The sequence below is a fragment of the Solanum stenotomum genome, unplaced genomic scaffold (genome assembly GCF_019186545.1).
Source record: "Solanum stenotomum isolate F172 unplaced genomic scaffold, ASM1918654v1 scaffold19150, whole genome shotgun sequence".
In the NCBI taxonomy this organism is placed as follows: Eukaryota; Viridiplantae; Streptophyta; class Magnoliopsida; order Solanales; family Solanaceae; genus Solanum; species Solanum stenotomum.
The window spans coordinates 38,207-54,597 of NW_026025390.1; the positions used below are offsets into that span (position 1 = coordinate 38,207).

Genomic DNA, 16,391 nt, shown 5'->3' on the forward strand with positions numbered 1-16,391 from the left:
AAAAATTGAAATCTCATTTGATACTATAACAGAAGGAATTGGCAAAAATAGATTGCCTGAAAATTTTAAGCTGGTAAAACTTGAAAAGGCCTATCCATCAGACATTAAAGATTGTATCGATTCTTTTTGGGACTTCAAAACATATTATATTTCATGATTGCATCAACGTAAATCGGATATATTCATCTCAGGTGGAAAGTGGTTTCATGTGTCACAGGAACCAATTTAGAGTCTCAGAAGACTCGGACATCGAGACATTTAGAAGCAGGACAAGAGCAAAAAACAATTACCTATAAAATCCATGAATGATAAGAGATCTTCCAATCTGATAGATACAGATAAATCTCAAAATTACAGAGCACAGATCATCAGTTGAAAATTGAACAAGAATCCTTCAGAAAACTGAACTCAATAGTAGAACTTAAACTTAACTCGTACTTAATTACATACTCAATAATAGACAGAGATCTGTGTGTGTAGATTTCAGGCATTTGCTATAGATTGTCGTAGAACTCCAAATGGCAAGCATTAAAAAGGAGGCATGTTACTCGTCATCTTTGTAAGGGTACTCCTCAGGAACTTGCTTCAGAAGCTTCAGTTGCAACTCAAATGCGTCATCCCCTCTGAGCATATCACGAAGCCACGTAACCTCTGTTTTCATTGACACCTGAACACACAGGGAAAATAGAGAGTTTTTCAATTGCAACAAATTTTAGTCCAAGACAAATTCAACAATCTCAAAATTTTAACTGATCACAGTTATTCATGTAAACGCCGGAAGCTTGCATAGAATATTATTCCCTCATATCAATGTGTTGACTCCTTTGATAGCTTCCTCCAGGAAATAGCACCTTTGGCCCTTATTTGGATGGTTTGGAAAGGAAAAAATAGAGAAGTTTGGAAAGGAAAAAATAGAGAAGTATTTTGAGGGAGTTGAAAAATGTACAGATTATAGAGAAATCTTTTTTTTTCTTTTTCTTTTGTTGACACTTTTGGCACACCTTTAACATTCCAGTAAGCATTGATGATTGGCTACTATTTATAGAGAATCATGTATAAGCTTAGTGATTTTTTTTTAATCACATCTTGTTTAAGGAGCAACCACTTTTCAACTAATACAATTACCAGTTTCCAAAAAAGAGAGCTATGCAACTATCCATGACAGATTATGTAAATAACCACTTTACTCTTTCCAGGTACCAAAGCAAGAGAATGAAATCAATTTACAGGGTTGTACCGTAGCATGGATACAATAACGAACAGATGGTAACAATAATATGAAATGACTACGAAGAAAACACCAATACACTGTAACATAAAGTCAGAAGGAGCAGGAACCAACGTTGGTTTAAGAAAAATCAATGACTGTCAAATAACATGCCAGTTCATTCCGTATTGCTTAAAACTAAAAACCTTCCTGCACTTGAGGAATAAAGTAAGGAGAGAAAAACAAAGACACTCAAGCACACAATACTTGTCATTTCAGAAGAGGGGGAAAAACACATATTAAAGCTACGCATGTTTTGCACAGGACAGGTCATTGCAAGAAATTATACCATTAATTGGATAATCAGTTTGTATCGAGAGACAAAGCTTACCATTTCCAATGCTCCCCTGACTACTCCACTTAAGATGTTACAATATAATAGGCCTTGACAGGTATCAGGGAGCTCAACGAAGTCTACCAAGGGGTTATCCTCCAAAATTAGACTGCATGTTGTTCCCTCAACATCCCAATTTGTCACTGTTGCAGTGATTCCTAGGAACATTTTGAGACCGACCTGTTGTCATGAGCAAAAGAAACCATGTTCGGTCAAAACACACTTTAAGCACTGGAATCTACACACCCAAATAGTATGAAGGCACTGAAACATGATATTAGACTGACTGACTGTACAATATAAGCACTACCAAATTTCTCCACTGAATACTTGTCAGCTAAGGTATATCGAGGGGGAGGTACAATGTATCTCCTTACCCCACAATATCAACTAGAAGGCTAGGCTCATAAAGCAATCCCTAATCACTCCATCTTAAAGCGATGAAGTGATGTGCATCAAGAGATCCTCCTTTCACATGCGTGAAGTGAATCAACTCAGAATAAGCATGTGCTTCCTTGTTTTTTCTTGATTTGCTTCTTTCTTATTTGTTTTCTTCATCAAGCTGACTCATTTTCTTTCTAGGCTCATCTTCTGTTTTTTTCTCTTCTACTCTCTCCTGCTTTCTCCTTTTTCTCCAATACTTGATTTATAGGTCAAATTCTAGGATGGTGATAGAATCACCCTTGGCAACTAAAAATAGTTCATAGTAATGCTACTACAGCTGCTGAATATGAAAGTAAATTTGCAAATTGAACTTCTATAGCTAATTTAATTGAAAATTGTAGTTAAAGTCATCGTCTTGTGGGCTCGTTTGAGATTACATTTTTAATGCAATGTAATTTGAGTTTGTTGGAATTCGTATCGTCATTGCTATCGCACACCTAAATATCATGGTTCAGTAGGGAAAGTTCTAGATATATTTTTAGGGATAAATTCAACTGCAAATGTCATGTGAGAGTAATTATCCTAGTGAAACCAAATAGAAATGACTAAGATGCTAGACGAAACAATTTTCTGCAGGAGCTTAAAATCAACAGCAAAGCTACACACTTTCTTATCACTTATTGAGGCAGGCAATTAAGCAGCAGCTAAAAATACACCAGCAGATTTTTAACATGTGAAACCTAATAAAACAAGGATAATGATCTGTGAAGCCACTTGAAATAATAACTCCGAAAAAACTTCACATGAGGAATAAACTCAAGGAATCATAGCTCAAACAGCATATAATTCTTTAGAATAAAAATGAGATAGAGACCTTGGCAATGACTTCAGCTGTCTCCTTGAAATCAACACACCTTGAAACATTAGACTTTGCCAGAAACTCGTCTATGAGCCTGATTCCTATATTATAACCCCTGCAATTCCATCAAACTTCAGTTTCCTATTCGTGAATCCTTGACGAATGCTGCATTTTACACTTCCATAATGCTACCAAAAAACCCTAGCTCAAGAAGAAAAAAAAAACTAATACCATATTACATTTGATCAAGCTGTTTATTGACCTCATCAACCTCCTCTAGATCAGTCAGCAGTTGGCGCACGATTGCTCCATACGTTAGAGTGAAAAGCTCTGCGTTCTTTGGCACCAAATAACAAAATACTAGTAACTAATTGTACAATTAATACTGAAATGAATGGAAATCAATCGTAAAAATAAAAAAGCACGATCTCAAATTGTAAGGTTTTTCATTAGGATTTTGTGTTTACCACTCGTTCGACGTTGGCGAAAATGGCGTCTCCGGATCTGGGTACCACAGGAGCCATGAGAGTTCCTCTGCTATTGCGATCGGTTAATTGCTATATTGAGCTAACTATGAAGAGAACGCATACGTGCTGGTGATTTTACTGGTTTATTTTGTAGAGAAAGTACAAGTATATAAGCACATATACACTTGTACCACTTTTAAAGCACACATACTACCTTCGTAATTGAGAAAGAAACTCTTCAATAATTTTAACTAAATCTATTATAAGTTGGGTTCTTCGAATGTATTGTGTTTAAGGTGATGAAGGTGATATTTAAAATTTTGGTTCACCTCAAGGAAAAAGCGGAATACTTAGCTTATCATGGACGACTCTGAATTCCACTTTGAACAAGTCTAGAGGTTCCTACAACCTCAGATCGTGTGTAGTTAAACAAAATGGCATAAGTTGAGAAGGTATTTATATATTCTCCCATATTAGTGTAGAAATTTCAGAAGTATGTTCACTAGACGATTAATTACATATAGAAACATAGATAACACACTTGCATTCTTATCAAAAATCTTCCAATGTACTTTGACATAGGAAACACTTGCATCCAGTACATCTTTCTTGTTCGCTACAATTCTGGAGAGAGAGGAGTCCACTGTTTAATCATTAATGTCAATGAAATTGATAAAGTGCCCATTAATCAACTCAACAGGTCCTCTAGACTATGCCAAGAAAATATAACCAGGTACAGATGGGTGTTTTCAAATCACTAGGTGTACATTTATTTTCACTAGTTACATCTCTCCACATTCAGCAATCACGCATGCCAGCTTTGGTTTGTTGTTTGCTCCAACAGCCACATTCTCAATCTTCCTGACCACTAAAAGACCATCTCCAACAACACGCTGTAAAGAAAGCAGGAAAAAAAAAATTTCATCACATAACAATGGAGAAGAAGTCAATAAGAAGTTTCTTGTTTTAGATGAAACAAATGGTTGACAATATGGAAAAACTCATTGCTTGATATGTTTATCAGAGTGAATTTGATATAATTTATGTAAAAAAAACATAATTGAATCTGATGAAACATTGGTACGCAGTATCTGGCTCTAAAATAAGGAATGTATTAAGTGACTAGTCATGATAAGCAGAAGACGATGAGAGACAATGTCAAGGATAAATACTAGAAATGCTAGAGGCTAGGGTAAAAAGCAAAGCATACCCCAAAAACAACATGCTTGTTGTCGAGCCACTCACACTTTGCACATGAGACAAAAAACTGCATGGAGCAAACAGCAGAATCAGAAACATAGGCTTTGTGATCTAATCCACTTTTTTCCTGGATAAGATGAATGATCCTTATGACTTACCTGACATCCATTAGTGTTTGGTCCGCTATTTGCCTGCCAAAATAAGGATTTCATAATTTACGTCAAAATAGAAAGTAAGGATGCACTTGAAGAATCAACTTTCACACAGTTGTTAAAACACTTTTTAAGTAATTTAAATTGATATAATTGTGTACAAAAACTCTGAACAGATATGAAGGTAATGAAATGAAGTGAATTCATAATAAGTGTCTATGCCATCAAATACATAATTCTGACATATTCAAGGTAAAATCACCTCTATTCCATATTAGCTTGACAAATTAACTATCTGGCCGCTTTCACAAACTCAGGGACACAAGTAGATCTCATCCTTCTTCGGACCTATCCTTGATGGACTCAACCATCTCATCAACTATTTTAATCAGAATATTCTGCCCTTCTATTGCAGGAAAAAATCCAGGCTTCAAGTACTATCTGAGACCTTTGTTGACAGATTGTGCTTTCTAATGATTGTTCCAATGGCGCGAGCCTTTCCTAGATGATCATTCCTAAGGCATCACTTCTTCTGTCCACATGAGCATCCTTCCAACGATTCGCGGATAAACTATTAGGCAAACACCTTTTCTCTTCTTTTTTTTCTTTTCAAATAGTGACGCTTGGGTACTGAGTCCATCATCTTAACATTGACTATTTTTTCTTTTGAGAAGGACCCCTCATCTTTTAGTCTAATCATTAAATTCCAAATTCCAGAAAAGTCACTTTTTCTCTTTTCTCTGTGATATTATAATTCAGTATTGTCTCCCTACTCAGAATATTGAATTTCTACTCATTGTTACTTTCTCTATTCCCTCTCTATGACACCAGACTCTGGGTATTGAGTCCCTCCTCTGACCATTGAATTTCTGGTCACTGCTCTGTAAAAAGTTTCCTCCTCTTTCTCTATGGTAATAGAATTTGAATGTTTGGTGCTGCATTTCAATCTGACAGGGATTTTCTGGTAATGCAAGCAACATAAAGGGTCCTACATGGCTGGTCTTGTATTGGGGAGGGGATGAGAAAAAAGTCATGGCAGTAGATCAAAACCGTCTTTTTTGGTGTATCTGTCAGGAAAGGGATTGAAAAGTTCTTTAAGGGTGGTAAATCAATTGCACCCACGTGTGTGGCCTAGTAGTCAATGAAGTGGCTGAGAGCCTTGAGGTCTATGAATCCCAGTCAGAGACAAAAACACTAGATGATTTTTGCCATCTGTCCTAGCCTTGGTGAACAGAGTTACCTGGTACCCGTGGGAGGTAACAGGTATCCCGTGAAATTAGTCGAGGTGCACGAAAGTTGACCCAGGCACCATGGTAAAAAAAAAGGGTGGTAAATCAATTCTGATCAGCTCAGGGTTTTATTTTACTTTTACACCTTGCTCAGGTGCATGGGGGGATCTGAGACACCAAGGAGTGATTGTTTTTAGAAGTGATTAGAGTCATAAAGTTTCTTTTTTTGCAACTCAGGTTCTCCATACTACAGTTCCCCCATTACTATATATTATGCAGTTACATAAAGTTAAACAACTTGCAAAGGAGAATAATGAAAGTATAAGCTGACAATTCAACAAAAAATAATTATGTCATGAAAAAAAAATCACGATGTCATTAGCAACAGACATGAAAGGAACGGCTACCATTGATAATAGGCCAGGGCCAGTGTGCTTGGCGATAAAGTTTTCATCCTCAAACTTGCTTCCATATATGGAAACACATCCACTACCATCTCCCTGCAGAAAAAAGAATTAGCCAATGTTAAAAGAGATATAAAATAAAGCTAATATTGTGTTGATCAGAAGTAAAATATTTGAAAGCTAAATATGGAACCTCTGAATAATTAAGAGCTTTTATCAGTCTCAGATGTAATTAATAGTTGGTTGATTCCATTGCAAATACTTTGACATATTGTATTTACACCTTTGAGTAATCAAAAAATTTGGAGTAGACTACACATCCTATACAGATTGTGAACGAAAGGAAATATGATAACAGTGATTTTTGATTCATTAGAAACTTCAGAGGTTCAACAACAAACCCAGCATTAAGAGTGAACTGTGAAGGGATCAATTCTCTATTTTATTTATTTTCATTTTCTTTGGGGCGCTATCAGTTATCACTATAGAAAATGAAGCAACAGCAAGCACGCTAAGCCAAAACCAACCAATGTTCGAACACGGAACATTTCTTTCTCGGTCTGCTGTCTTAATAAGCAGATTCTGATTCATGCAGTCCTTCTTTGCTGCATTGGTCTTTGGGGGGGAGGAGGGTTAGAGTGAAGAACCAGTTCTTTTAAACAGAACGTTGAAGGACATCATGATTTAAAGAGATTGTCTCTACATCATGATTCAAAATATCAAGCAAAGCAAGTATTTTATTGTATAGATGAGAAAGCACACAATCTTTCATGTAGAAAGAATTTAATGAAACTTACAGAGTCGTATTCCAGGAAAAGAGAGTACTTTCTTAATATTCTTACATATGTAGTGCATCTTTAAATGCATATTAGAAGTCAAATTGGCAGGATTAACAAGAAAAATATGATGCATTTGGGGTATAGCAACCTTTCTGGAGGGAGAGAAAATCTCAGGAGGCATATTCTTTTAGAAAGAACAAGAAGTACCTCGGCAATTGGTGAGATTTCATTTTATCAAAACAAAATGATGGCACTTTATGCATTTTCATAAGTGATAGAGGATCCATCATGAAGAAAACTAATACAAATCTTTTACAAGTCCCTTCGGGGGCATCCGATAAAATTGGAACGATACAGAGAAGATTAGCATGGCCCCTGTGCAAGGATGACACGCACAAATCGAGAAATGGTCCAAATTTTTATTCTCAAAAAAAGAAAATCTTTTACAACACTGCAGACTTCTATCAGTGATCTATAGATTCCCATCCTTGTAGGCTGCATTGACATCTTCTTAGCAAAAGTTAAGATACTTATACAATAATCTGGGAAATTCTTATTTCACATGAAGCATCAAGGTAAGCTAAGGGAGGGCAGGTTGAATTCAGAATAAACTACTTGATAAAGAATTCTATGTACAGACCAAGAGAGCAGGAGTTAACAATGAAGCATGCTCGTTTCAAACAGATGATGGGGCAACGAAGAAGGTGCAAGTGATGCTCGCACAAATAATTAGTGGAGACATAACAGTAATGCGTATATAAACATGATGCTCAGAGGTGTTACAGTATATGTCAAACAGGTTAGGGTTACACACACGCACACAGAGACAGTAGCCCTTCATAAGATCGTCAGTCACCCCAATTCCTATGGAACTGGGAACCTTCATTCCAGAACAACCCTTAATGTAGAATCCTAATACAAGGGTAAGGCTAGAGAAAGCAACCTTTAGGAAATCACCACCTTGGATCATGAAGTCCTTAATCACCCTATGGAACTGACAATTCTTGAAGCCTTGTGGTACTCCTGCTTTCCTAAAATATATCAGATTTGCAGATGAGTTAGACAACATAACCAAAAGCCAGTAGAAATTAATACAATCCCCACTAATCCTTTCACAAACCAAGTAATTCATAAAACTAGCATCAAATAAAACCAAAAAGGAATGGAACACGAACATAATTTGATAAACTTACCTAAATTCTCCCGTGCACAGTTGCCTGCAATTAGCATTTAAAAGAGCTTTAGAATAGAACTTAGTAGTTAAAAAAAATAAGTAACATAATTTTGAAAGGAAAATAATGTTCTTTGAGCACAATGATCAAAGACAAATTTTCATGCCAGTGGCAAGTTCTTTAACAGTCTCACTGATGAAAAAGAGATAACATATCATTTAGACTTTCATTATTTAAGAAGAAAATCTTTAACTCTTGCTAGTTAGGCACTGCAACTGGACAAATTACAATAACTTGAGGGGATTAAGCTTATAAATCAATATCACCACCTTCCACTAATTATCCATTGGATTGGGGGAGACGGATATTCACTTTTAAGGCATTCAAAATATAAAGAAGTGAACACACGAAAAATCCCCAATGGCATTCAATACGTAGATAAAAAGTAATTTTGAATTCCTTAAACCTTATTTCTTCTGAGAGAGTTTTAACCTGAAATTCTCAGCAGTTTTGGGAGTAATATCGGCGAAGAGCTCCATCTTGATGCGACCAGCAGGGATGTTGCCGATTGTTACATCGAAAAACACAACTGGATTTTTTGGTACTTGTGGCCTTAGGTGCCATTCTACCACCCCTCCTCCTACGCCGCCAGAGGCCATTTTTGGAAGTAGAAAGAGCTGCGACTAGCGGAGAATTTGCTCTGCGCTACTTTTGCGAGCTTTCTCGAAGGCAATGTCCTAACTTTAAAATATTCCTTCCGCTTTGCACAACAAAAGGGGAATTTTTTCAAATACTTNCATTACTTTTTAAAATTTATTATTCTCACCGACATAAAATTTATTATTCTCACCAACATATAGTCACTTTAACTCACACCTCACGATTGTGAAACTTTTCAACATTCACTTGAAATAATTAACCGGCATGTTAAAATAGTTGTCAAGGCAATTAGCAAGATAGCACCAACATTTATACAACCAAAAAATATGACTGGTGTACATTCCAAAATTCGACATAATACTCGATTTTGGCCTTGGTTTAAAGGTAAAATTTCAATCACATTAATAAATTTATTTTATGGCCTTAATAAGTGAACATTTATATTTTATGTATAAGTTATTAGGATTTAGTTACATATTTCCTATCAACTTTGTTTAAAGAGATAATATTTATTTTATGACTTTGCATTGTCTTGGAAGCACTATTTTTATGTTGTTGATGCTGGTTTCCAAAACACAAAAGGATTTTTAGCTCCATACAAAGGACTAGACTATCATTTGCAAGATTACCGAGGAAGTGAAAGAGAGCCTCAAAATGTCAAAGAACTATTTAATTATAGACATTCATTTATGCGCAATGTGGTTGAACGGACTTTTGGAGCTTGAAAAAATAGATTTAGAATACTGAAACAAGGCATGAACCATTATGATATTGATACACAAGTGAAAATTGTCATAGCTTGTGCAGGGTTACATAATTATTTGCAAGAATACCAAAGTAGTGATAAAATATTTATGGTCTATAACATGAAGATATAGTTGCGGAGGATATTGACCAACAAATGGCTCAAAGTAACAATGTTGGTTCGTCTTCTCGGTCACATGATCGAGAAATGCAAGTTCAACGTGAGGAAATTGTTTGTACTATGTGGGAGGATTATATTAAAGACTAGTACACTACAATTTATGTTCAATTATTTTTATTAAATTAAAGTTAGATGAAACAATTACTTAAGTGGAGAACAAATAACTTTGTAATAATTTATTATGCGATTTTATAATTTTTTGATTATTTGATAAGATTGAATAAACAATTGAGGCTATTTTAATAGTTTTACAACTTAAGTGATTTTTATGTTTATGAGAAAATATACAACACAAAAATTTCATATCGCATGTCCAAACAAACCTTCAATTTCATCTTATAATTCCATATCATAATACCATATCATAATACCATATCGCATGGCCAAACGGGCCCTTAGTCAAAACTTTAATAGTTCTATACTTCTTTTGGAAAACTTTGTTATTCCTTCCAATCGATATATGATATGTATCAATAGCTAGAACCATTACATATGTACATTTATCTATGTTATATACCCTTTTTAATACCTCACTCCATTGGATTTCCTCCCCCAATATATAGGTCTTCCTACATGTCTTATCAATGGGAAGTTTTAGAGCATGTTTGGATTGACTTAAAAAAATAGTTTTTAAGTTAAAAATAAAAAGTCAAACTAAAATGACTTTTAAGTCAAAAAATAAAAAGTAGGGGGAGACCTACTTTTGGTTTCTTTATTTTAAGTCATTTTTTACATTGTCAAACTTTTCATAACTTATTTTTAAGTCATTTTTGACTTATTTTAAGTTATTTTTTATATTTGTCAAACACTTTCAGAAGTCAAACTATATGGCATTGAAAGAAAACACGTTGCATAGCCTCTTCATCTTGATTTCATAACACACATATTGGTATTCCCTCTTTCATGTCCATCAAAGCAAAAATAATGTGAATTTAAAACATGTGATTGATCGCATTGAGTCTAATATTGAATGTGTAATTTTAGTGCTTTAACATGTTTACAAACAAACTAATTAACATTGGCTTATTGTGAGTGTTATGAAATATGTAGTCGGTATTAAAATTTATGTACTTATTTTATACGTCCTTCAATCAATCAAGTGTTGATATCAAAATAGGTCTAACCTTCATTCTCAATGTATGGAGGCACGTGCATTCTTGTCTCTACAGTATGGTATATATACTTGTATCCAATTCAATTGGAAATCTTAATCCAAAATAATCAAACTAACAAGGATAATATTGTAAAGTCGGGAGGAATAAAAATGGCATTATAGAGGGATCAATGTATAACTTGAAGGGCTAGGAAACTCCTTTAGATTAATAATGATAGTTAGAGTCGATTGGAGGAGGTCTTAGCTCTTAAAATGATCCAAGCAAGTCATTAAACTATTTGATATGAATCTTCTTAACGGTAGTTACTTAAAGTCTCATAGTAGGCGGGTCAAGTCCACTGTTTTAATAGGTGAAAACTTGAGCTAATAAACATTATGTTTATATGTAGGGGTGGACTAGAAGTCCAGGTGCGAGTTCAGCCAAATTCAATAGTTTTTGCTCAAATAAATATAATTTTATCAAGAAATTTTTTAAATATGTATAAATATTAAGTTTGGAAATCAGTAAATTAACACTTGAAATATTCGTATTAAAATTTAAAATTGATAAAACTGAAATCTTGACTCCACCTCCAACTTGTATATACTCGATGACTTTTCCGATATAGATACTTTATATGGTGATTGCTTTAACTTCAACTATAAAAAATGACTTGATTGAGGTGTTTATTATTTTAATAAGTAAATTAATTCCTTCAATTTGTCTATCGTTATAGTATGGCTGCTATCGGTAAAATAATGCGTTCCGTTTTCAACTGTTTTAAATTACAATACATGATCAAAATAGACCATCAATTTGTTTATATATAAAAAAAGGTAACGACTCACTGATATGACATGTATATTAATCAAGAATACATGATATATATTTATATATATATATGCCAAACACATATGTAGATCCTTAAACTTATCCCTAAATTTTATTTTGGCACTCCAATTCAATTTTGTTCTATTTTAACCCTTCAACTCTAATTTTTATGTTTCATTTTGGCACTTCTTTCCAAAGAATTAACAAAAGTGGGATGTGTATACTTCACATGTCATGACATGACACAAAAACCAATTAAAAACACATACACAACTCTTCTAACTTTCCCCCATTTTTTATTTTGTCATGCTAACTTAGTTTTGTTCCATTTTAATCTTTCAACTCTATTTTATATATAGTATCATTTAAACACAAAATACTAAATTTATGATTTCTTCATTTTTATTTATGTTCTTCATTTCCACTTTTTCATTTCAAAAATCAAGTCATATCTTTTTAAAAAAATAAAAAAAATAATGGATGAACATCATTTTTTTAAAAATAAAAAATTTAGAGTTTCTGTACATTATTGTGTGAAAAAATAATCGACGAAAGTGTGTTGATTTTCTTTTTTAAACAATTAATTAAATTAAATAACACCACATATTATTTTTTTTCATATCTAGTCTATTTGGATTAACTCAAATATTAGCTTTCTAATTTTTCATTCAACTAAATACGAGTAAAAAAAAAACTCATGTTCATTGCTAATTAATAACACTACAAGAAAATGTTGAAACTCGAAAGACTTCATTGGGTTGTCATTGATTTTCTTAAGAAAGAAAATCGACGCACTTTCGTTGATTATTTTTCACGCAAAAATATAGAAAAACTCTTAAAAAGAAGTTGTTACTTTTTAAAAAAAAAATCAATGATCGTTCGTCAATTTTAATTTTTTACAATAACTAACAGATGAACTCCGATTTTTAAAATGCAAAATTGCAATTGAATAACATATATAGAAATAAAGAAATCATAAAATTAGTATTTTGTGTTAAATGGTACATAAAAAATAGAGTTGAAGGGTAATCTTTTAGTATTTTTTAAAAAAATACTTTGTTTTGTCTTTCACTCTCTTAGAGAAAGTGTGATGCACATACTCTGTCACATCACTTAGAAGTGTCAAAATGGAACTTAAAAATTGGAGTTGAAGGGTTAAAATGAAACAAGGTTGAGTTGGAGTGCGAAAATGAAATTTAGGGACAAATTTAAGGATCTACATATGTGCTTGACCTTATATATATAGAGAGAGAGAGTTACTACTATTTAATTATGATTTAGTGATGAATATTCTTAATTTAAAAATAGCAAGATAAATTATTTAATCAGATAAAAACATATGATACTTATAGATAAGTAAGTAAATTATAATATAAAAGAGCTCATAGTGTACGTTTCTTCAATTTTTTTAAGAGAAGTATTTGAAAATACTCCCGAACTTAGCGTAAATTATTAGTTTCGTTCTTAAACTATTGTCAATCTAATTTAAAACATTCTCTACTTGACTAACGAAGCTTAAATACACCATCAATCTGTCGCATGACATAGCAAGTGTAGTCTCAAACTCTTGTAGGAAGTGGAATGCTTATTAATAAAAAGTTGAGAGGAGTGTTGAAAACACCCCTAAATTTGATAAATATTTAGGAATGTATTTCACTCATGTTGCAACATCGGGGATTAACCAAATAATAAGTGTTTTTAAGAGTGTCAATAGTTTAGAAATGAAACTAATAATTTGTGTCAAATTTAGAAATATTTTTGATATTTTTCATTCAATATTTGATATTTATATTAAAGTTCAACTAATCTAAATTCACGCTAGAGAGAGAAACCGCTCATACTATGGATAAGTTTTTCAATTGACCACACTCATCTTTAGAAATGTCGTGGAAGTTCCAACTATAAGTAGTTCCCAAAAAGGTCGTAATCTACTTCTAGAAACACCAATAACATGTCCACACAATTACCAGCTCTATCTAGTAGCTCTAAATTATATAAAACCGAATAATCACCTTTTTTCCATATAGTATACCTTTTCGAGTCATCCTTGTCTGCGCACGTGGGTTTATTTATATCAAAATTATTTTTTCTTCTGCTTAATTTGTTTTTCTTTCGGATTGGTATTCGGTATTTGCTTTGAAACACGGTTAATTGAAAGTCATGTCAAAAGAAATCTCACTTCAATAATAAAGAGTTTCACATCAAAAGTAACTTTATAACTTAAACTCGAAATCTCTAATTAAAAATAAAAAAATATTTACCACTCCGCCGTGATTATATTCTTGATTCATTGTACATAGTTCTCTTATCTATCAACCACATAACGTTTGCGGGTCTCCCAAGTATCTATCTCTATAATTAAATTAAAAAAATTAGAATCTTCCTAAAACGTTATTTCCTCCAAGTTTCCCATTTTTCAGTCAAGACTTATTTTCCAATCCCTTTTTATCCTTTTTTTCTTCATTATCCCCTTCCAAGAAGCAGCCTCTTTGTGCCTATTTTTTCCTAAATCAGTACCTATTTATACCTCTCAAACAAATTCCATTTCTCATTCACTTTATCATCGTACTATTTACTACTTTCTAGTTGAAATCTAAGGTTCTGCTGATCAAGTTAGTTATCGTAAACTAATTTGAGATTGAGGCGTAGTTATGATAATGAATAACAAGAAACAAAAGAGAAAAAACGATCATGGATCGAAGAAGTCAGATGTCAAAGTTGTGTACATTTCTACTCCGATGAAAGTTAAGACAAGTGCCTCGAGATTTAGGTCACTTGTGCAAGAACTCACGGGACGGGACTCGGATATAGCGAGAATTATGGAGACTAATGGGTCGATAACGGAGTATGAAGATATTCATCGTGAACGCGATGATTTTAATGAACTTCCAGCAAAGTCGTCATCACTATCACCATCACCATCACCATCATCGTCATCGTCTTTGCTGCTAGCAAAATCATCTAATTCATCTCCTATGAGTTCAGAATCTAATAATTATTTTATGGAGCCTAATTTTGATGATTTATTTAACAGCCAAATGGAAGAACAATTCCTTGCTTTATTGGCTTCATCAAATTATAATTTGCCACCTAGAAGTAGTGATTATTCGGCTGAGATTGATGTACTTGGAAGCTATGATGCACTACTTTAGATTTATTTTATTTTATTTTATTTTTGGATAATTAGGTGGGTAGATACGATCGACTTAATTAAGAGGTGTATGTATATATATATGTATGTATTGTTTTTATACTAAGCGGATATTGTTTAGATAGTATTGTATCATCAGTATAACTTATATATTACTGTTGTATACTATAGGAGTTGGAAAGGTTCGATTACGAAGGGAAAAAGGAGTTATAAGTAACAAATATTGGTAGTAGAAAAACTTTTTATATATGTTTTCTGTTTATTTACGAGGTGTATGTGCCTGTAAAAAAAATTAAAATGTGAGATTCATAATTTTTAAAATAAGATAATAAAAATATGATGGGACAATGCATATAATTTAAAATCGAAATTTTGAAACATTTCATATTGCCGATAATGGTTTAGATTAAATTAACTCTCACTAATCATAGAGTAGTTTTTTTTTTAAAAAAAATCATTGTGAAAGAGACTGATTCCAAACTAATAATGAGACTGCGTACTTGCAGCTGTTTGATTTGGATTATATCACTTAATTTAATCAGCATTTTTCTAATTAGTTTCAACTATGGATTGGCCTGTAGTATATTATATAGTATAATAAATATTTTAAGAACAGATAACCAATGGATTAACGGTTTGTTTTCGTTGATGATTTATGCGATAGGTAACGTGTGCCTTGAATTAATTTCATGTTGATCTACAATTAGAAAAATTATCATTATTTAGTTATACCGCTTAGGGTGTCAAAAGAATATGAAAAATGGACCGAATCGATTGAACCTAACTGAATCAAATCAATTTATGCCATTTTTTTCAATAAAACCGTGGATTTTTATTTTAACTGTATAACCTTTCCGAACAATTGGGATGGTCTTTTTAATTTATGAAAAAAATTTGAACCGAACCAAATAACCTTACGTGTAATATATTTTATATATATGTTAAATTTTAAATATAATCTAGGTCCTAGGTCTCTGGTGAATAGACGACTTTGAGTTTTGATCTTTAATTAGTCTTTTATTAATTAAGTTTAAAATTGAAAGATACTATAATAGATACTATAATAAACAATACGGCAAAACCTATCCAAGCACTCCTATTAAATGTTTAAGATCAAACAATATAGCAACAAGGTTTTATATTCTTGACTTCTTGGTGAAGAATTGAAGTGCTTCTTCAAGAACATATCTACGAAAGAAGTATTTTAATTATATAATATATTTTGAGGTGATATTTTAAAAGTAAACTGAATTGTACCGATATAGAAGAGAAACCGATATGATTTGGATGGTTTTAAAAAATCTAATTTTGGTTATACATTATAAAATACCCGAAAAATTGAATGGTATAATTTTTAAAAAATAACCGATCGAACCGTCTCATTGACACCCCTAGTATCGCTTCGTGATAAGAAATAATGCTAGACTACTAGTATATTTGTAGAAGAAAATGAAATGAAAAATAAAGAAGTGTGGTTTTTTCA

At 32.8% G+C, this 16,391-nt stretch overlaps 3 protein-coding genes and 1 non-coding gene across 4 annotated transcripts; 2 read left to right on the top strand and 2 right to left on the bottom strand.

The window, feature by feature from the left end:
- Positions 1–288: 288 nt before the first annotated feature.
- Positions 289–3,524, bottom strand: LOC125850791 (uncharacterized). Its single transcript, XM_049530631.1, has 5 exons — positions 3,312–3,524; positions 3,084–3,181; positions 2,860–2,959; positions 1,599–1,781; positions 289–667 (listed from the first exon to the last, which is right to left on the bottom strand). Exons 1-5 carry the CDS (start codon positions 3,366–3,368, stop codon positions 545–547), a joined length of 561 nt encoding a protein of 186 aa, XP_049386588.1. The 5' UTR covers positions 3,369–3,524; the 3' UTR covers positions 289–544.
- A 318-nt stretch (positions 3,525–3,842) lies between these two features.
- On the bottom strand, positions 3,843–9,018 carry LOC125850790 (peptidyl-prolyl cis-trans isomerase CYP22). The gene is made up of 7 exons (XM_049530630.1): positions 8,740–9,018; positions 8,269–8,292; positions 8,019–8,106; positions 6,300–6,392; positions 4,670–4,702; positions 4,522–4,578; positions 3,843–4,204 (listed from the first exon to the last, which is right to left on the bottom strand). The coding sequence occupies exons 1-7, from the start codon at positions 8,904–8,906 to the stop codon at positions 4,094–4,096; spliced, it is 573 nt and encodes a 190-aa protein (XP_049386587.1). The 5' UTR covers positions 8,907–9,018; the 3' UTR covers positions 3,843–4,093.
- LOC125850793 (U6 spliceosomal RNA) lies at positions 7,394–7,496 on the top strand. Its single transcript, XR_007444843.1, has one exon. It is a non-coding gene; the product is annotated as a U6 spliceosomal RNA (small nuclear RNA).
- A 5,191-nt stretch (positions 9,019–14,209) lies between the features above and the next one.
- LOC125850788 (sigma factor binding protein 2, chloroplastic-like) lies at positions 14,210–15,028 on the top strand. The gene has a single exon (XM_049530628.1). It carries the CDS (start codon positions 14,409–14,411, stop codon positions 14,907–14,909), a length of 501 nt encoding a protein of 166 aa, XP_049386585.1. The 5' UTR covers positions 14,210–14,408; the 3' UTR covers positions 14,910–15,028.
- Positions 15,029–16,391: the final 1,363 nt, after the last annotated feature.